The 21,927-nt window shown below is 43.7% G+C and overlaps 1 protein-coding gene across 1 annotated transcript in view; it reads right to left on the bottom strand.

Moving 5' to 3' along the window:
* AGBL1 (AGBL carboxypeptidase 1) overlaps positions 1–21,927 on the bottom strand; it is a gene marked incomplete at its 3' end in the record, with an annotated part of 102,536 nt that overhangs the window by 8,326 nt on the left and 72,283 nt on the right. The window contains exons 7-9 of the mRNA XM_044445006.1: positions 12,452–12,660; positions 7,608–7,767; positions 3,799–3,872 (exon numbers count right to left, since the gene is read on the bottom strand). Of these exons, the coding sequence (XP_044300941.1) occupies positions 3,799–3,872; positions 7,608–7,767; positions 12,452–12,660 (443 nt within the window). The remainder of the gene's footprint in view (positions 1–3,798; positions 3,873–7,607; positions 7,768–12,451; positions 12,661–21,927) is intronic.

The raw sequence follows: 21,927 nt of genomic DNA, 5'->3' as shown, positions 1-21,927 counted from the left end.
TCAGCTGCACCCCTACCTGGAGAACGACTGCCTGGCGACAGTGACACACGCATTGGTGGCTTCCTGACTTGACTTCTGTAACACGCTCTACATGGGGCTGCCCTTGAAGATGGTCCAGATACTTCAATTGGTTCAAAATAGAGCTGCCAGGCTGCTGACGGGGACTGGGCGTTATGTTCACATGACTCCAGTTCTCCGTCAGCTTCATTGGCTTCCCATTGAAGACCGGGCCCAATTCAAGGTGTTGGTGATGACCTATAAAGCCCTTAACAGCTTGGGTCCTGGTTACCTGAAGGAGCGCTTACGTCCATATATGCCCACCCACCCCTTGAGATCAGTGGGAGAGGCCCTTCTCCGGGAACCCTCCATGAAGGAAATTAGGAGGGTAAGTACTCGGAGGAGGGCTTTCTCTGTGGTGGTGCCCAATCTATGGAATGTGCTCCCCAGAGAGGTCCGCCTGGCACTGTTGTTATTTGTTTTTCGGCGCCAGGTGAAGACCTTTTTATTCAAACGTTATTTTAATTGTTAATATTATTTATTTATTTTATTCTTTGGCCAGGGCGACTTAATTTATATTGTTTTATAGGATGTTATTTATTTATCTTTGTGAGCCGCCCTGAGGCTTCGGCGAATGGGGCAGCATAGAAGTTCCCTAAATAAATAAATAAAGTTAAAACTTCATATCCTTGTATTGAAGTCTTTATAGTGTGATGTTGTACATGACTCATTAAAGTACACATGTAGAGGCTGCAGGCTTGCTTTTTACTGCTAAGATTTCACTCTTTTTCCAACATGCAGAGCAGGGTGGCATATACAAAGTTGCCAGGTAGTCCCCCATACAGGTGCTGACCAGATTAATTTCAGCATAGCCTCAAAGGTCCCAACCCTGCCCATATGCTCAAGGCATGTGCCTCCTCCTCCAAATACACATGAATGGCATGCCTGTAATGTATTTTTCACACACACACATATGCATTCCCCAAGCACAGAGAAACATACAACATAGAAACAGAAACTGAGCGAGTCAGAAAGGGTCTCCCAGGCCATCTAGTCTGACCTCCAGCTCCAGCAGGATCTGCTCATGACATGCCTACCATGTGCATGTCCAGCCTAGCCTTGAACACCCTCACCGATGGGGCTTCAACCACCTCCTCCCTAACCCATTCCATACCCTCACGGTTGGGAAGTGCTTCCTGGCATCCAAATTGAACCTTGGTTCCTTGAGCTTGGCTCCATTGCAGCACGTACTTCCTCTGCAGGGGGGAACAGGTCTCTACCCGAGTTCAAAGCAGCTTTGTGAAAGACAATTTCCTTTCCATGAGAGTTTTGAACAAATTTAAACATGCCTTAACTGTGCATTTTTTAAAGGTGGGTGGGATGAGCCTTACAAGCTATGCAGGCTCCCTGCATAGCTCATAAGGCTCATCCCACCCACCTTTAAAGAATCCAGATCCCTCCTCTCCCAGATCCCTCCTCTCCCAGGCTTCCAAACAATGCCACTGAATCACCCAACCACTTAAGAACTTGTAACTCACTACAGAGTACATTCTTATCCATTTCTTTTATTATTAACTGCCCTTCTTTCAAAGAGCCCTGGGCAAAAACACAGGGATGGTCTATCCTATATCCATGCAGCAATTTGATTTTAGGCGGGGAGATAGCAAGTGCCCCAAGGCACTCCTCAATTCCCATAGGTAGAGAAGGATTCGAACCTGGATTACATGGCATGGCATGGACCCACCCAGACCATCTTCCCTGTCTTGCCAGGTAATCCCATTGAACTAGAGAGACTGCAAACACCCTTGAAATCTATGCAGATTTATAGAAAGCCTTTCAGCTTCCCCTGAGATCCCTTGGGTATCCTATTGGAGAAGGGACGTCCAACTTGTGCTTCAGATGACACATGTGATGACACATGATTGCATGTATAAGGAAGTACCCTAACGGCACAGTTTCAGTTGGACTCTTCATTCATGGTAGGGCACACGGGAGTGTAAAAGGGAGAAACCACAACCCATCCATTGCTTGGTTGGTCACTAGGTTATGGACATAGTTGTCATTACTACTACTATGCCACCTTTTGCTCCTGCAAGGAACCCAAGGCAACTTTCACAGTATCCCTCCTTTCCATTTGATCTTCCCAATTGGCATTTAAAAAAGCAGTGACTAGTCCAAAGTGACCAGGGAGCTTTATAATCTCATGGGGACCACAACCCAGATCTCCCCAGGCCCAGTCCAGTCCTCTAATCACAATCCAACTCCTGCTTTGCCCCTGGATCAGTCCATGCCATCTCATGTTCCGAGTGCAAATCTGATTCTTTGGCCATAACAGAACCAGTTTAACAAAGGGAATATCAGGTAAAAGAGGATATGAACACCACCAAGTGAGGGCTAGATGAGCAAAATCACCTTCCTAGCATAAGGCATACTCTTCTTGTGAAAAGCCACCCTTTGCCTAAGGACTGCACACTGTACCAATCTGCTCGAAACTGTTTTTGTATATTCTTAATCAAATTTCTCTTTGCTGTCCCTCCAAAGCCCCAAGTAGCCTCGAGATCCAAACTTCTCTTTGGTGTCACATTTGCGTCATTAAATCTCCTAGCATCAATCTGTCGTGTCTGTCTGATGTCAAATCAAGCAGGTTGTCAAAGAGTAACACAGTCTGTGCCCTTACAAGCAATAAAGAAAAGACCTGCTGAATTAGACCAAAGGCCTACCTGATACTCCAGCATTCAGTTCACCAAGTGGCCAGCCAGTGTCTCATAAGACCCTGTGGCCATATACAGTGGCAATCTCTCCAGGAGATTGGTCATACAGGTACATACTGCAAGCCACTGAGAACCTGCAGCTGGAGGAAATGCTTCACAACCCTGATGTCTTAGACACTAAGTCAACACTAAGCATGCTGAGGGCCTATACTCCAGCAAGGGCCCCTGACAAGAGCTCCCTGGAGTTGCTCCTTGTCTTCCCCATTGCAATCTGCTTGTCATCTTCTTCTCTCTCCAGGCCAAAGAATGGTGGTGATGAAAAGGGGAGCCTCAAATGCCCCCCACCAACTTACTCTTTGTCTGTTGAATAAACAAGTGGCGACAATGAGAAGAAAGCCGATGAGGGGCTGCTGACAACAGTGGTGAGAAGGTGAGCACACAGAGAGACGTGGCCCAGGGACAGTATCATGCTCTCCAAACCCTGTGGTCAGCAGTGTATATATAGCTTCCAGCTGTTTAGTGGATCCATCTTCAGTTCATCCTTCAACTTGTTTATTTTTGGATGCAAAGTTTTCCATAAACTGGAACGCCAAAGCTTGACTGTGAATGGGTGATCCATATGTATCAGCTATGAAGAGTCAAACATTCATCATGTGGAGTGTGGCTACCTATTGATGTATATATATCCTGCCTTTATTCCATGGAGCTTAAGGCATGCTTTTCCCCCTACCCTGCATTTTATTCTGACACAACCCAGGGAGGTAGGCTAGGCTCAGAGATGCCAACTGGCCCAAGGTCATCCAGTAAACTTTATGGCCAACTTATGCTCCCACTCACTGTTTGACAAGGACAGGTCAGTTGGTACCATGTTGATATGTGGGCCTACAGCTCCCATAAACCCCAGCCCAAATGGCCAGTGATTAGGGATTATGGGAGTTGTTCTCCAAACTTTCTAAGGGCACCAGGTTGTCTGTCCCTCCTCTAACCACTGCACTACATGGTTCTTAGACAGCAAACTGCAGATGACTCATCCTTCTTCTCACATCTGTTCAATATGACAGTTTGGCACTGAACTGCAAACAGTACTTACCTCTTCCTTATTCCCTGCATCTTCATTATCAAAGTCCTTCTCAATTTCCTCCTCAAAATCCAATTCGCAAACATCTATAAGGAATTATAAAGAGAGATTGAGACATTGACTCAGCTCACCAACTCAGCAATGGCCAAACTATGCAAGGAGGTCCAGCCCTTCTACATTTGGTCACCCTGCCAAGCGAGAGCTTTTCCACACATGGATTCTCAGCATGTGACAGTCATCAATGTGGGCTCATCCTTTTAAGTATCTTTTCAAAAGTTGCAGTGGGTGGATACATATCAACAGGGATAAGGTGATAACTTATCTTGCACTGAGCCACTAGGTAAACTGCTCAAATGTCAGGCTGTTTGGCTTTCCTGCAGAATTTCAAAAATGGGTTCCAATTTAATATAGAATTCTTAGAGCTAGAGTTCGGACCAATGGAGTCTTGTCCAAGTTTTTTCTTCTTGAGGGCAGTACTAGCAGGGATTCCTACTTCTGTATTGATTTTTTATCTATGTTTGGAACCCCGATGTGCTGGACAAAACCCTAACCCTAATATTCATTGATTTGTGCATAAAGCGCTAGAAGATAAGTTTATACTCTATGCTGTTGCTCTTTATTGTTTATTTTTGAACAAGTTCCAGTCTTGTTTCTGACAGTTAATAATTTTGGACATTTATTCAGTTGTTCAAAGCCAGGGTCAAAGCCAGAACTCCGGTCTATTGGAGGTAATGCACCCAAGCTGTGTAATTTACTTGGCAATTTAGACTCTGCACTGACTTCTTGTGAGTCATGCCACAAATGATTTTGAGTTAATGATTTTGAGATCTCAGGTGACTTTGACAGATGGGTATCTATAAAATTAAGTAAATGCATGTAAAATTTATGTAATATCTTGAATTGTCTTGTTTGAGATTTATCCCTTTATTTTCAGAAGTTAAATGCTTTTTGCATGAATTATTATGGGGTTCACTCCACCATGAATATGCTTGAAAAGGATATCCTTGAAAAATACCCTTGCAATCAGAAAAGGTAGATTGGGCCTCCCTGACCTTTCTTTACACCATTGGGCCTACTTGTTGGCTTATACTTAATGTTGAAATTTTCCACTTAATTTATATTCCTTTCCCTGGTTTGTGTTGGAATCTTCACTTTTGGATTGCTCTGGGCTCTTGCCATACCAAAGAAGATAATAACCCCCTCCAGTTGTGGGAGCTAGAGAACAGTTTAACATATTCTCACAAGCAAAATTAACCTTATGGGGAAAGCTGGATGTAAAAATAGGCGAGAAAAATGGCAGACTTGGATGCACAGAATGAATTTTATTTTGGATCAGCTTCTCGGTATTGATGATACCTTTTTGCCATGGCAATGCATGCCGTTGAAATGTTTGTTAGACTCTAGGTTTGGTCCTATCCCTTTGGCAGCTTCAGAGTTGTCATTGGAAGTAGTGACTGAAACCAAACATCACAATGGCCAAAAATTTATATTTATAAATATTTAATAACAGTGACTAAATATGATCTACAGGGTCTCAGCCAAGAATGGAATAATGAGCTGGACTACCTCTTATTGCCCAGCCAATGGAACAAATCATTATTAGCTATTTCACGAGGCATTATGGGTCTCAGGCTATGCTTAATTCAGTAAAAATTGATGTTTTGAGTAACTGTAATGCCACAACGGGACTGCAGGTGGCAACCACTGTGCTGCTGGGCTGGTTGATTGAAAGGTCACCAGTTTGAATCTGTACAATGGAGTGAGTTCCCGTTGCTCTGTCAAGGCTCCTGCCAACCTTGCAGTTCAAAAGCATGCAAATGCAAGTAGATAAAAAGGTACCACTTCGGTGGGAAGGTAACAGCGTTCCGTGCACCTCAGTGTTTAGTCATGCCGGCCACATGACCACGGAGACTGTCTGCGGACAAACGCTGGCTCCCTCGGCTAGGAAAAGGAGGTGAGCACTGCCCCCTAGAGTCAGGCATGACTGGACTTAATGTCAAGGGGAAACATTTACCTTTACCTAATGCCACAACATCTCTTTCATAAGGGTTTAATTAAATTGGTCAACTGTTAGAGGTGCAGTGCAGCTAATCTCTCTGTTATTCATATGTTTCAGCAATTTCCAGGGGCATCTTCCTTTTGGGCAGAGGTATTAATTTAGATAAATCTTGTGATGGAAAGCTCATTAATATTTAAATATACACATGGTCTTTCAGTCACCTACCCATCTCTTGGAACCTAACATAAGGCCAATGTAAATATTCTGCACCCTCTTGACAGCTAAAAGACTAACATTGCAACATTGGAAGGATAAACAGCCACCACAGTAACACAATGGATGTAGGAGTTAATGAAACTTCTGATTTTTGAATGGGTGGCCTTCAGGTGTAACTTATACATGGATACATGGATGGATATTTGGGGTTGAAGCATATGCAACATTGCTGTTAATCATGTTGTATGTGCTGTTATATATTACCATACAGGGACACTCAGAATAAATGTAACCAGTACATTGGAACTTTTCCTTCTCTTGAATATTGTTCAAATATTGTAATTTCATTTCTTCTTCCTTTTATGCTGTGGTTTGATTTTTTTATTGCACAATAAGAATAAATAATAAACATTGTGACAAGAAAGTAAATGAGCTTGCTATTGAGAGGTCTGAATTACCCTTGGGTTGCAGTTGCCTTTGGGAGATGAAAGGCTACCATGCCAAGGACATGCCACTGTTTTCCAGGAACTGTCCCTGGGGGCACTTCCTCCCCATGATCAGTTGGTAAGCAAATGGATACTAGATGCCAGTAATGTCCTTTCAGGACAATGGCCTGCCCGCATTTAATCGCCCATCCCTAAACTGCCTAACATATTCCCTGGAAAGGTAGGAAAAAACAAACAACATAAAATGTATCTCTGAGAAGTTTTATTGCAGACAAGTCCAGGTGGAATTAGTGCTCAGTGCAACCTCTCCTGCTCATTTCATGGATCTTGTGTGAAAGAGCTGTTAGCGAATTGTGCCCTGGTTGTTCCTGTGGCTCTCTTCTTTGTCCTGCTTTTACCATCATTGTCTCCTTCCCCTCCTTTCCTTCTCCATATTTCTTCTTTTCTAGCTTATGCCATGGTGCCTTTAGCACAAGCAGCAAGAAGAATCAATTCTAATAATTGGGACTTGCAACTAGGAATATATGGATTTTGTTAAAACCATTTCCATCCATGCTTCATGGGTTGCCAGGGTCCTTTTCTTCCACCATCCCCACATGGATAAAATCAGATTTTTTAAAAAAGCAGAATTTAGTTTTACTTGCACTAATGTGCATTAGCACAAATCTCCCCACCCACCCCACACACATACACAACTGGTCCTCAAATCCATGGCATCTTTGTGGCCAGAGAAAAGCCAGCCTGCTGTAGAAAGTCTAGATCCATTTCATAGAAAACCAAGTCCATCTCAATCTATTGTGAACTTGTTCAATGTCCTTACATGCAATAACATGTTGCAGAATGGAGCATCACTCTTCAGGATTCGTCCCACTCCGTTCTGGCCTTCTTTCACCTGATTTTCTGTCCATCCCCAGATAATTGGCACTGCTCATTCTTCTTCAGCTGTTCTAAGAGGTAGATTTTCATCTCCCCCTTGGGATTGTTTGCTAACTATTTCTTATACTGCAAACCTTGCAGTTCCCCCAAGCCTGATAACACCTCTTCTTGCAAAGGGGTAAAGTCACTACATAAGTAACAGCACTCACTGCCATAACACTGGAAAGATTGGGAATTATATCCTTTTACTTTTCTCTTCCCAAGGAATACTTTGCATGATTTACCTTCAGGCCTCTGGTGTGAAGGTTCAGTTCTCCCAGGGATGGGGAAGGAATAGGCACTTCTAAGAGCAGCAGAGGGAAGCAATTCTTTGGGAGACGTTTTCCTCAGAATCTGAATCACTGTGTTAACAATTGGATCCAAGCTCTTACTCATCAGACAGTCCTAAAGAAGAGGATTCAGAATGTTGTTTTCCTCTGCAACGAACCCTCAAACCATTTAGTATTATTAATTATTTCATTTCTATACCACACTTAGCCAAAGCTCTCTGGGCTGTTTACAACAATCCATAAAACAAGACCATAAAATGCAATGCAAAATAAGGACTATAAGACTATAATAATAGAAATCAGATAGCATAAAACTATCATAAAATCAGAGAAGCATTAGAAAGTTTAAAAACAGCTATCACAACAGAGAATGATTCTGTTAAGAAAAAGGAGCCCCTGGGTTTCCAGTTAGATCCTTAAAGTCCTGCATATAAAGAGCTGTTTAAACTTGGCACCAGAAGTATGGCAAGGTTGGTGCAAAGCGGACTGCAGCAGGGAGGGCATTCCTTGCATGGGAGGCCACCGCAAAGAAAGCCCTCCCCCTTTTTCCCACCCTCCAGGCGTCCCTTGGAAATGGCACTCAGAGGAAGGTCCTGGAGGCTTAGTCTCCCATCTGAGTAGGTCATGGTCAGTAGACGCTCTCCGACAGGCACTGAACATGATGTGCAAGGATTTCTGTCATGCCATGAGATCCTAAGCATGTTTTCTTATAAGTAAATTCCCAAGCACAGCCTATCAGTCCAGTGCCTGAGGGAAACCTGAATGGCTTGCTGAAATTCACACTATTTTCACATTTGGTGGGGCAAGGGGGCTCCCATGGGGATGCTCTCTGCCCACTGCAGAGGCTAAGACAATGAGAACTTAAAAAGCCATTAAACACAGCCCAGCATCATGCAAAATTTTGTTGTTGTTGTTCATGTCTTTGTTTCATTGTTCCATTCATTTCTACCAGAAAAACCCTGATTGCTTCTTTAATTCATTCATTGTCATTCTTATTGGTCTCCTTGCCCAATGTAGTGATTAGCTCTTTTATCCCCTAAAGTCATTTAAAAATTCTGGGAGCATCAAGAAGATTGGACCTTGACTGGTTTTGAGCGGCTGTAACTGCACCTTGCATTTCATGAATTGCCTAGCATAATTTATCATAAAACCTGTCCAAGCTGGTTCTATGTTGGTTTCTCAGAACTCTGCTGGAGAAGAGAGTCAGAAATGAACCAACACAAGTTGCTCCTGCATACCTGGGAGCAAGGCTGTCAAGACAGCAGCACCAGATAATGCCATGAGGATGCAAGGTTTTCTCAGGTTCCTTTGCACAATCTTCTGGTTTTATTTTGTCCTGCCTTCCATGCCTCCTGACAATCTAGGACACTTTCCGAAATTAATTCTCAAAATTAGAACTCACCCCATTTTGCTGCAACATAGACTTAGTTTGCATCTGCCAGGAACTGCAGGATCTGCCACTACTCTGCATGGTGAACCACTGTAGGCAGCAGGCTTAGCAGTGAGGAACCTTCTGGCACTGGACTAAGTGTGTTGTGCGTGTTGTGAGTGAACCAGCCACCACCTCCCACAGCCATCAGGACTTGGATTCTGAGGAAGATGACCTGGGAGCACTCAGAGACACTGCTCACAGGTTCCCAGGCTGACTGGGAGAGCAGAGATGCTTTGGGAAAGAAGGGCAGGAGGGAGAGACGCTGCCTTGCCCATCTAGTTGGAGGGCTTGTGTAGGTCTTGCCAGCTGGCCCTTCACCACTGGGACCCACTCCGAGGTGGAGCCCACGGAGTTGCCAAAAGGGAAGGCTTTGAGGGAAAAGTTTCCAGTTGGAGGTCAACTTTCTTGACATGAGCAGAGGCTAATCTTCCAAAGTCCTTAGAGGGCTTTTAGAGTTGCTTTGTCTTGTAGCCAATACATATCTGCCTTGCAAAGAGGCTGTCCGGTGTTTTGGGGCCTAAGGACAAGAAGGGAAGGGTGGAGCTCCTTGGCACCTTTCCTCTCCCCCCTCTACATGATTATGCTCTACCACACCAGCCTCTGATGTCACCACACTTTCTGAGTTCTGTTGCACCACATGCGCTCCTGTACATTGCCCAAAACAAAAGAGGCTTCCTTTTTATGCAGCCTTATGTGACGTTGCCTGTGAACTTTCTGCCTGAGAGGCAGAGCGCAAGATCTTGGTGAAGGCACTGGGACTGTCAGATGGGGAAACTCAACAAAATTATCAAAGAAGAGAAGAGAGGTAATCTGCCAAGTGATCTGTTATCAGGAGCAGCAGAGAGAACAGGTGGATTACAGGGGGCTGGCAGATTTATCATTTACAGATTCATCTTCTTCTCAAGGATACTTCTTAACTGTTCTTTTCCTTTGTTCCTATGCTTTGTATTCTCCTGCATGTTAATTTGTATGAGCACATTTTTATTCCTCTTTCCCCAACAATAGGGAGCATTGTTCAATGGCAGAACACATGCTCTGCATATAGAAGGGTCAGGCTCAGCCTCCAGGTATGGCCAGGAAGGAATCCTGCCTGAAAACCAGAGGGAGATGCTTCCATAGTCAGGAGTACAAGGCTAACAGTGCTACCAATGGTCAGACTCTATATAAGGCCCGTCTTGCTAAGTATTTCACCTCTGTTCTTATAAATGGGCCAATTATGCAATTATTCCAAGCTTCATGCTGCATTACATCAATTTGGGCAGGAAGATCAAATTCAGCCTGTTATTGATGTGAAACTGTGAGTAATGCATCAAAGCAGGGTCACACGTCCATCCATCCCCATCAGGACTTCTATTTTGTTACTTATTTTGCAATGTTTTATTCACGTTCAATATGCGCATCAGCAACATGGAATGAGGACAGAGAGAAAGGAATCAAAAGCTCCAGTAAATTCAATTTTATAAAAAAATGGAACAAAGAGGAATCCTTAATGTGTTGGTTCCATTTTAGAAAGAAGCTCTAATAATTCAGAACTTGGCAATTTAGGAAGAAATCCAGATGAGGCAAATTTTAGATGAATTCCCTTCCTTTATTTCTTTGCTGAGCACAAGCCTCGCTGTTCCTCTTCTTACAAATTAAAAAGCCCCATCCCAAGAGCCAGTGACCTCTGTGACAAGGGCGGCATTTGTAACCTTTTAAATGTGCAGCATTCCCTATTCTTGAAGGTTTTGCTGCTAGAGCTCACATCCGGCAATCTCCAGAGAGAAGAAAACAGAGTAGCAAAGCTGTCATATATCTTTGGCATTAAGCTGCATGATGCCCATCTACATAAGAATGTGATTGGTTTTTCATCCCTGATGATTTGAGAAAAAGCCTTCTCATTCTCACAGAATACAAACAAAGCAGGATGAACCAATTCTGCACAGCAGTACAAAACATCTATTTATAAACATCTGAGATCTGCAACCCAATGTTGCAGTGTTTCAGGTTCTCCTAGGAAAAGTGTTTCAACCAGCTATGTCTTTCTCCAGGATACTCAGGTGTAAGGACCTCAAGCACAGCTTTTTATCCCCCTGTTCCAACTTAATTGTCCATTCTTTATTTTGAATGAACACATCTTCTCCACATTTCATGGCCCCTGTTCAATTCTCATCAAGCTATTTGGAGGGAAAGATGCCTTCTTAGTGGATTTGCCTTAGATATTTTTATTTCTACACATCTTGGTGTTCTCCACAGCATCCTGATATCTCACTTCTGTTTCTTGCTCCCAGTGATTGGGTTCCATTTCTGTCAGCATCCATCCCCAGAGTCCGCAGCTAGAAGGTCCCATTGACAGGTCTAAAATGCCAGTTCCCAAGGTTCTGTTGCACTCTGACATCACACCAAACATGGGATTTATGAAAGGATGGGTCTCTGCAAATAGCAATGGCTTCAGTGTCTCCCCTTGAGAGCCACGAGAAAAGACTAGCTGGCTGTAAGATGGGATAACATTGAGGGAATGGCATCCAACCTTTCTTCCAGACCCAGAGGCAAGTCTAACCCTGCTTCTAATGGTGTCTAAAAGCACACTCCTTTACTTTCTCCTAATTAATGCTGTTCATTTACTTGTAGGAGTTAAAAAGGTGAAATAACACACTGCATTTGAGGAAAGAATTGCAGCGGGAATGTACACACACTACTGCTTAGCTAGACTTTGCTGGAAAAGAACCACTTTGTAGAGCAAATAGGTCCCAGGTGAAGAAAACAGTTGCATGGTCTCACTAAGTGGATACTGCCATATTTGAAAAGATACAGGGTGGGCAGAACTAGGAGATTAATAAAATCATACAACATCCCCAGACAGGTTATAGATAAGGAGGAAGAGGGTGCAAAGTTGCTGGTTCTCTTCTCCTCCTCAGCATGAATGAAGGAAATTATATGATTCAGTGAGATTATGCAAAAGTCCAGTAGGGAGGCGGAAAGAATCTTCTAATAATACTGACAAGCTTAGAAGAGTCAGGCATGGGAATCTTTGCATGTATTCCTTCCTCTCTTGCCCTTGAATGGGAGAGAAACACCAACTGCATTCAAATTTCATAACAACCCACGCTCAAGCAATGAGTGTGGGTTGTCATTGCACTGTGGGTTGTTGTTGAAATCTACCCTATCATGTTCCCTAAACCCAGCCAAGATAACAAGAGATGAGGAAGAACCTACATTTCACAGCCCAACAAAAAGCTGTGGGTTCTCTTCATGGGTTATTCATGGTTAACAAGCCATGGCATGTTAGCCCATCAGACAATACAGTAACTAATGTTTCAGGAAGACACCTTTCAACAGAAGAGAGTAACCTTGGAATAATGGCTTCTGCAGAGACTCACTGAGTTACCTGAGTGGTTTTGAAGAGGGTCTGCATGCCACGAGCAAGTAGGAAGCCTTCTCTACCAGACTGAACATTGGTGATATGCTTGAGGCAAATTAAAAGGCCCCTCCGGATTGGAAGGTAACTGTTGGAAGTGTCGTGGTGATGCCAGTCCTGGTACAGACAGAGCAGCTGACAGACATAGCCCCGGTTCACGGCTCGTCGGCTGTTTGACTCTGAAAGCAAAGTGCAATGAGTGACTTGCCAGCTGCTGGGAAGTGTGCAAAAGGGCACACTTCTGTAATTATACATTTGCATACATTTTTTTTAATTTCCAGCTGGCACATGTGCTCAGTTTCAAATATATTAACATAAATGGTATGTAAATTCAACCAGAGAAATTCTATTTTCCATTTCTGTTTTTTACAAGAAACACCCAAATCCAATTTTGTTTGGTCCCTTATGGACTACCTTCTTCTTTCTTAATGGTGGGTCATAATCTGAACACTTACATGGTTTCAGTGTTTGGTTTGCTTCCCAGCATGCACTGCGTCATGGACATTGTAGTCATATATCTGTCTGAATATTTAGTTGCCCTTAAGCTTGCCTCATGGCATGGTTTTGACATTCATGTGGTTGTGTTGATGTGCGAAGGTTGTTATGAGATTCAGGGAGACGGTGATGGGAACAGCACAGAGAAATGACAAGCATAAAAGACTCTGCAGAAATGGACAGCGCTTAATATGATGGTGCTGAAAACATGGAAGAAACTCTGGGGAAACATGCAGCAGTTTTAACAAAAGCACTGCAGATTTTGCTAAAGCTGTCTTAATAGAATTGCACAGTGAATTTCTGCATTTCTTCCATGTTCAACAGCAGCCCTAATTGACAGCATGCCAGTCATTCCTACACCATCCAGTGAGATAGTGCCTGGTTGCAGAAACATCATAAGGGACTCTTTTTTAAAGAAAGGTCAGGCTCATCAAAACCTGTCAGAAATCCAGTAATCAACATAACTAGCAAGCACACTTGCTGGAATAGTAGTCATGGGGTGGCATTCAGAGAGTCTGCCTTGGGTTATAAGTGTTCTATTGCCTACTAAGTTTCTTCCACCCGCTGAGAAGTCTCCAATTCACCCAGAGATTCCCACAAGGGAGGGAGTAGGGTTACTTTCGCTCCATTTCACAGAATCGTAGAACAGTAGAGTTGGAAGGGGCCATGAAGGCTATTGGACAGCAAGTTACACCTGCAACATTGTCAGCCCAGGACCTGTTTCAGAGGTCAAGTCAGCCTTCAGCAGGTAGAGGGTGTGAGGAACGTGATGGAGCAGAGAAAATCTGTTGGGCTTTCATAATTTGCCCCCTCTCTCCAGATTCCAGTTCACTAGCCTTCTGCTGATGCCAACTCACTATGGTTTGATTGATTGATTGATTGATTGATTGATTGATTGATTTCTAACCCACCCCATTAGCCACACAGCTCCCTCCCAGCTGTGTGTATGGTCAGCACATCCCTCAGCCAGGCCCACATGAACTACCCAGGGTCTTTCTTTCTTCTTCCCTTGATGCGACTGCCATAAGGGCTACTGGCTTCATCTGCAAGCCTTACAGAGGCAGGATGGGGAAGCAGCATGTTTTGGAAGCTTTGGAGAAGGCGTTGGCTGCAGGGAGGCACCAGTCTCAATACTCATTCCATTCTCCAGGTATCACCTTCCAGGCATCTGCCAGCCAATGTTGCAAGGAGAACAGCACATTTTCACTTCTCCTGTATGCTTTGCTGACTGCATCCTGCTAATAACTTTGCTCAACTCCTTGGCTTTATGATGGGAGGTGATTCAGGACAGATGACTTGTGCGTTAAGTTGGAGAATTCGCTAGCACAAGATGTAATGCCCACTAACTTAAAAGGCTTTAAAAAATCATCAGACAAATTCATGGAGGACAAGTTGCCACAGCTACCTCTTGTCTCTGGTAGCAGAGACTGTATGCCTTCAATTCCATCTGCTGGGGTACTTTTAAAACTTACTTTTATTGGAAAATTTCAACAAAAGAAAAGAAATGGAGGGAAAAAGTCATTGCACAGGTCTGAACTTACTAATTTCAGTACGTAAACACTCACACACACATGCACCCAAATATGTTATACAAAAGGAGAAAGAGTGAGAGTGAAAGAAGCGTAAAGCTGCACAATTGCAGAGCAACCAGAAACCTGCCTTATACAAAACGGCGAGTTTCTAAGCAATGCACATAAAGATCGACAAAACAGGCCAAATATTCAAATATGTGCAGGAGGCATCTAGGTACCGCCTGTTCAGCTATGGAAAGTGTTGAAAAGCCTTCACTTGACTGCGTTATAGAAGATGAGTGTTTATCCTCCCAGTGATACAGTATCAGTCTTTTAGCTGTCAGAATGGTGAGAATCCATTTGCACTGGTCATGCATCAGCTTCCAGGAAGCAAGTAGATGAGCTTGCACACCCCTCGGGGTGCTCCAATACTACAGTGGGTGTATAATGACCTCTTCCCTAAAAGGGGCAAGCATGGTTGCTGAGCCACATGAACAGAAGGGTTCTATGATGCACATGCCTTGGTTGTGAGCTTCCCTTGGACATCTGATTGGAAACAGGGTGAGAAAAATGGGACATCAAAGATCCAGGACAGGTGACATGTGGCCTTCCAGCTGTTGTTTGACCAGAGGATCCATCATCCCTGTACTGGCCATTTTGATTAGGCCTGGATGAGAGTTGCAGTCCAAAAATGTTTGGAAGGATGTCTGTTACTGATGCGACTTCGCGACTAGCAGCAACAAAATGTTACTGATACCCGAGATGAATCTTCATGTTTTCTCAACAAAAGATCTGTTTAGGTAAAGGAAGGGTGTACACTCTGTGTGTGTCACTCTGCCTCTATCTCACTCTTTCTTTTGCTTCCCAATGAAGACAGCTGAAATTTATTATTATTTTAAAAGATATTTTTAGCAGGCTAAAAATGCTTTTCTGACAAAATACATCCATTCTTATTTGGACTGATGTCATGCTGACATTTCTTTCTTCCCATGGCATAATTCTGACAACTGAAGTTTCTATTCTGATCCTATTCTCCCTCCAAGAGGGAAAAGAGAAAAAAGAAACCTGCAATAAAACATTGTGTTTCAAAATAGTTCTATCCTTAGTTCTGCTGTTTCATTTTTGTCCTTCTTTGTTTGGCTCTTCTAGTTCAGTTTCCCAACTGAGACATACATTATACTTCTTAAATGAGGACTGAAGTATATCCCAGAACAGCAGTATCTGGAGCCGGGCTCAGCTGCCGAGATGCCCCTCATCAGTTCCCCATCATGCCAGTGACCCCAAGGACCCAACCGTTCCATCCACAGGACTGGAAACCTGCGTGGTGGTTGCCTGGGTTCCTGACAAGCTCTAGCAGTCTCTGCCCTCATTGCTGATAACATTCCCCTCGTTCCTGCAGAATCCAATTATGATCTTTAAAAATCCACATATTATCACAACAATGAATAATAAGGGATAGAATCTAGCACTACATGATCTTCACGTAGGTTTTGGCTTGTCATAGTCATAGATGGAAAGTTCCCTGATCAACAGCTTACTAGCTCAAAATTACTGCGTGATTTCTAGGTTTTTAAAAAAATCAAACACCTTTCTTCCTCACACCTTTGGGACAGTCATTTCTGATTTTGCTAACATTCAGAAAACTACTCTGGCTGGTCTCTTTAAACTGCGTGGGGGTTTTTTCCCTCATAGGAACAGTCTGTGCAAATCTGCTTCTTCCTCCCGCCTTACTTTTTTTTGTAACCACCAATCAAATGGCTCCAAAATCCAGTTCAGCTAGCTAATTTCCTTTAAAAGATGCACATGTTTCTAATGCTGCGGAATGCTGATAGTCGGCAGTGACAAATATGACCAACATTAGATTAAAATAACTGGCTGATAAACAAATTACTCACTAAAAATAAATATTGAATTAAGTGTTTTAGAATGCTGGGATAGTTAGGGTAAGAGTGCCATCATGTGGAACCAGAAGAATACAGAATGAAAAGGGTGGTGGGGTGAAACAGCCAGTAAATTCTAAATGAAGGGTATACATAGTTCGAATTCAAGCATACCTAGGTTTTATTCTAGCCTTTAAAATTGCATTGCAATTTTTCTTTATGGTTTTTTTAGTGTGCCTACCATCCAATCCATGTTTACTCAGAAGTAAAAGCCACTGAGTCCAATAGTTCTTATATTCTAGTAAGCGTGTATCAGACCTCAGCTTTTTGCATGTGGAGTGAAGTCTTCAAGCAAATCACAATAAAAAACCCAAAACAGTACAAAATAGCTCTGACATGGTTTTAAGATACACAGACAGACACATGGTGCAATCAGATCCACACAAGCAGCATATAGAGGTGGGTGTTGTGCGTACGTGTAAACATCCTGTAAGATGAGCTAACTTGAAAAATCCTAAGCAGGCGTTCCATTTGGCTTGTGAAACATGAGAGTATCTCCCTTTGAAGTCCCAGATGTAAACATAAGCATGATGTGCTTGCCAAAAGTATCTGTACCATTTCAAAGACACATTTGTGTCTGTTGCTTCCACTCTGATTTGAACACATTTGTCCATTTGTGCAAATTTCCTCACTAGACTGAATCAGCTCCACTTTAGTCTGTTGCTGAAAACTGGGCAAATTTGGAGAACCTTGTGCAACTCTTCCATTGAATCACTGCTCAAATGGCAGAAATTTACCATTTGTAAAACTACTTTGAGTTGCTTGAAAGGAAAAAAGAGAGAGAGATGACACCAATAAATAAATAAATTTGTGCCATGTGAGAAGCAGTGGCAAATGAGAAAGGGAGCTGGGCACAAGACAAGCAACAAGAAAATGTTTGAAGAATCCTAGTGCAAAATGCACTTAGAAACCCCTTTCAGATCTCTGCCCTCCACAGGTGAAGATCGCTAGGAGCAGCCAGGCGCTGAGGGACACAAAGCAGATCTGGTTGAAGGGGGCTTAGAAGTTCTCCAGACTGGCCTTTGTTCCAAAAACAGAAGTGTGACCTCAGGACATCCTAATCCTTGTAGAAATTGGCCCAAACTGTACTGGCACTACTGTGGGTTATATTTTCCCCTTCAAAACACACAGTGACACAGCTGTCTGCTGTCCAGATGATATCTAAATGATGAGAAAGTTCAGGGGGCCCTTCCCCCAGCTTCTTCTGGTTTCTTATTTTCAAATGAAACATGGATGGGACAGTACTTCTAAGAGAAGATAGCTTTAAACAAAAGATGGCTTCTGATAGCCCTCAAAATAGGGCCATTTGTAATATAGGATTATTACAATATAGGACACGACCACGCAACACAAGGGTGAGAGACCTGTGGCTCTCTGAATTGGTTGCAGCTCCCATAATCCATAATCCATGATCGTAAGGCGCTCTGACTACAGCCGACAGTGCCTGTAGTTCCCAACCACTGTCCCATGAAGATGGCTTTCCCTGAGTTGGGCCACTGATCATTCTCATCCACTGCCCTCTCCTCTGGTGAAGAGCATATTTCCAAGATCTCAATTTCAAGCAATTTTGTCCAAGCCTTTTCTACACTGAGAAACTTACACTTAATTTGAGATGACAGAGACAGTGTTTGGAGAGTTTTGCCTGCAATATAAGCTCTGTCGGTGAGCCCCAACTCTCTCACCAATTCCACCTCTTCCCTATTGTATTCCTACTCAACAAAGGCCCTGCTACACACACACTGTCTCTCTGCCTCCTTTGGCCTTTCCTTATTTTTTCTGAGACTCAAAACTAGAAAGCTAATCTTTTGACTTGCCTTTTGTATCAAGAATGGCAGTGCCGGGTCTGCTGCTTTCAATCGTGCTGCAGTACTCATGCACAAGCATGCACAGATGTACCAGAGGGTGAACAAAACCTGACGTGGGGAATTTTTCTACCACACACACAGTCCTCCCTGCAGTGCATGTTAAACCAGGTGTTGTGTCAATGCCACATCTACACTACCAGTGAGAATACAAGACACGCCATGCAGTGCTACGGCCATGTAATGCTTTCCATTTCCATTCTGTGCCAGCCACAACAGTACTGATGCTGAACACAGCAGGGATACCATAGAGAGGTTGAGTCCAGATTAAGTGATCTGGAAGAACCAAGAGCTCTTTCTGTTTTGAAGATCTTCTGGAAGCAACAATAGGATGGTTCTAAAGAGGCTAATAGCTACTCATAAAGAACTGAGAGGCCATTCTATGTGCACAGAGTTGCATCTACAAAAAAAAATGTTGGAAGCATCATGGAAGCAATCTTCAGGCATTCACTGCAAGTGCAGGAAGAGGGCACAGGGGCAGTACAAAAGCCTTACCCCCTATTTCTGCATAGACACTAGAGTTCTTTGGGCTCTGAGCACACAGATCTGAAGAGGGATGCCAAGTCCCTTCTGCTGAAAACCTCTAGACTCCTCCCCACAACTGGGAACTCTGCAAAATTGTGGGAAGGATTTCAAGTCTAACAGCCTTTACGCACACACACAGCACACCTGGTGTGCAACTGAGATTGTTGAGAGCATCTCATGGTCTTCATCCATTCAAAGAAAATGCCCAGAAAGGGTAGGAGCTACAGAGGAGTTTTGTAGGCTGTAAGTTGCTACCATCTGCTTAGTTGAGATCACAGCATCCCCGAGAGATGGCTTTCTTGGTCTCTGTTAGACCTTCAACGAGGAGGACCCTCCTTACCACCACTACCAGTACAATTGGTTCAATTGTCAAACCTCTCCTTCCACCAAGAAGTTTCTCCTAACTGTCAACCAAAACTTTATGTACTATTAATTTACACTCTTTTTATGTAGTGCCACCCTTTGCGGTGGCAGCAGAGAAAAACTCTTTGCCCTCATATGTCACAGTCCTTCAGGTATTCTTCAGGCAGCCATGTCTTCAGTCTTCTGTAACCTTATGCAGTCTTGCACGCTTACAAAGCTGAGTCAGATTACTGGTCCAATTAGCCTAGTAATATCCCTGACCCTGTGATGCTTTAGACGACAGCTCAGAATTTCTCACTCTTGCCTATACTGGCAGGGAGTGGCTTCCAAAGCATCTGGAGGGCACCAAGTTGTGGAAGGCTGATCTGCTGTCTGAAATCCCTTTCAACTGAAGGAGTCTTGCATATAACTTGGCAACTTCTGTATGCAAAGCACGTGTTGTACCTTCAAACTATGGGCTCATACCAGGCTAGACATCTTCATGAACATTGAAATGAAATTTAATAAGCCATACTTGATAAGCCTAATCAAAAGAACTCCTACAGGAAGCTTTTTGATGCATACATGGCTGAAATAGAGGTCCTGAATGCTAATGTTTGTGTTGGCGTCTGCTTCTTCACCCTGGCCAGATTAGCCACATGGGTGCTCCCAGCCAACAGGCAACCACACAGTGAATGAGCACATCCTGATAGCCATGCTCTTTCAGCAGCATCATGTTCTCCACAGTAATCACAGGTGCAAAAGTACATGCACGCAGACACACAGTGGCTTAGTGCTGGTATTTGGAAGCATACTGCCTCTGATACTACTTGTTGTTTCTTTTTGGGCAGATGCCATAGTATGGATAAATGAGTATGAGAATGCTCTTTAATATAATATACTCGATCTTTTAAAATATCAAAAATTCCTTGCTGTTTGGAATTTATCCCCCCAAAATCTCCATCTTTTGGCAGTGAAAAGACTGTTAATACAATGCCTGAAATATACAGGTCCACCTTCTATAACCAAATGGAGTGAAGACCTAACAAGGTTTTCAATATTCAAATACATAGTATTTCGATGCCAGCTGTTGATGGACAAATACAAAGATATTTGTTCCACCATTACTGAAGTGTATGCATGTTTCCAATTGTATTTGTATTACTGCGTAATTATATATACAGGCAGTCCCCAGGTTATGAATGGCCAAGTTACAAACAACCCATACTTACAAACAAACTGCCACACAGCCTATTAACTTTTAAAAACTACTGCAGAAAATTGTGATCACCACAGAGAGAAGTGAAGTGACAGGGGAGAGAGGGAAGGCCTCTGAAGCATGATGGGACTCAGGGCACATTCCTATGAATGCCTAGGGGGAAAAGAAGGCCTACAGCTGGCCATGCCAGCAGTTGTAAGACTGCTTTTGGTCCCAATTTTCATTTTCTACTCTAACTGTGCTTTAGAGACAGTCACTATTTCAGCTAAACCTTAGAGGCACCTTCCTCACAGTGAGAGCTGGTCAGCAATGGAAAAGGTGCCTGGGTCTCTCTTCCACCAGAGGTATTTAAGCAGAGGCTTGCTGGCTACCTGTCCAGGATATTTTAGCTGCATCCTTCACTGCAGAGCCTATGTTGAGGAAGGGGCTGGACTAGATGATCTCCAGGGTACTCTTCAACTTTATGCTTCAGTTATTCTATACCAAAGCCCTGCAAGTGGCCAGCAAAAGAGAACTGAAGGAACACTGGGCTACGTGCAAAACTGCTCCCTTTCCATTCCATTCATTTCTTCACCTCCCTGAACTCCACCTTTTCTAATTCTAATTTTGGCTTTTCAAAGGGTGAAGGCAGCCCTGGAGCAGCCCAGCCATCCCCTTGATTAAGATTTAGAGTCTGAAGCAGAAGGTGCTTCCTCGTTGTAATAATTTGAACTTTAAGTCTGGGCATGAAGGTTAATGGTGGAGTATTATTTGCAACTTGAGAACTCCAACAGATGCAATGAAGTGCAGATTCTGGGGCTCCAGTTCCTCACAATGCATTCATTCCTGACGCTCATGAAAAGGAGAGAGAAAGAGAGGCCGGGGTGGTGGAGAGGAGAAGCAGATCGTGGGTGAAAGAGGGAAAGGACAATATGGCATTGTGATTTATTGTCGGGAAGATTGTCTGCAATGGTGGAGCACTCTTTCTTAATCAAAGCTTTATTAAATTCTGGTACTAAAAGGCTAAGTGTTTTTAGATGGGAGAGAGGCATAATAGGGTATAACATTCTCTTCAAGAACATTCCTTCTGAGTGTGCCTGGGCTCAAACAAGAGGCTTTCCTCCTGACAGGAGAGACTTCGGGTGTTAAACGCGCACTGTCACAGCTCAGCGCTTCCAAACACTGGCATTCAGGGGCCACGTTTGGCCTGCCTTTTCCCCAGCTGAGTGAAGCCAGATCCAAAATAAGCGGAGGCTATTCTTCCTCCTTCCCCCCACCGCCCCAACCCAGGAAAATCACTTCTAAGCCAATCCATTTCTAATCCAATTGGACTCCCTCCAAGCCTCTCCTGCCCACCCACAGCAGGGTCCCTGAAACGCTGCCCCCGGAGCTGCCCTAGAGATGGCAGCACCATGTAGCTGACCCCAGCAGCACTCAAGCCACAAGGAAAGGGGACGGCCTTCCTCCCATGCCGGGCTCTGCAGCGCAGACCCCGAGGCAAAGGGCCGGGGGAACCGTGGAAATGCCTGCAGCCCTCAGGAAAGTTGCGTCACAGTGGCCCTGGGAAAAGGAT

Source organism: Varanus komodoensis, unplaced genomic scaffold, assembly GCF_004798865.1.
Source record: "Varanus komodoensis strain SLA01 unplaced genomic scaffold, ASM479886v1 scaffold46_3, whole genome shotgun sequence".
NCBI classification, from domain to species: domain Eukaryota; kingdom Metazoa; phylum Chordata; class Lepidosauria; order Squamata; family Varanidae; genus Varanus; species Varanus komodoensis.
Note: the sequence above shows the minus strand (reverse complement) of the source record. Positions and strands in the feature narration are given on the sequence as shown.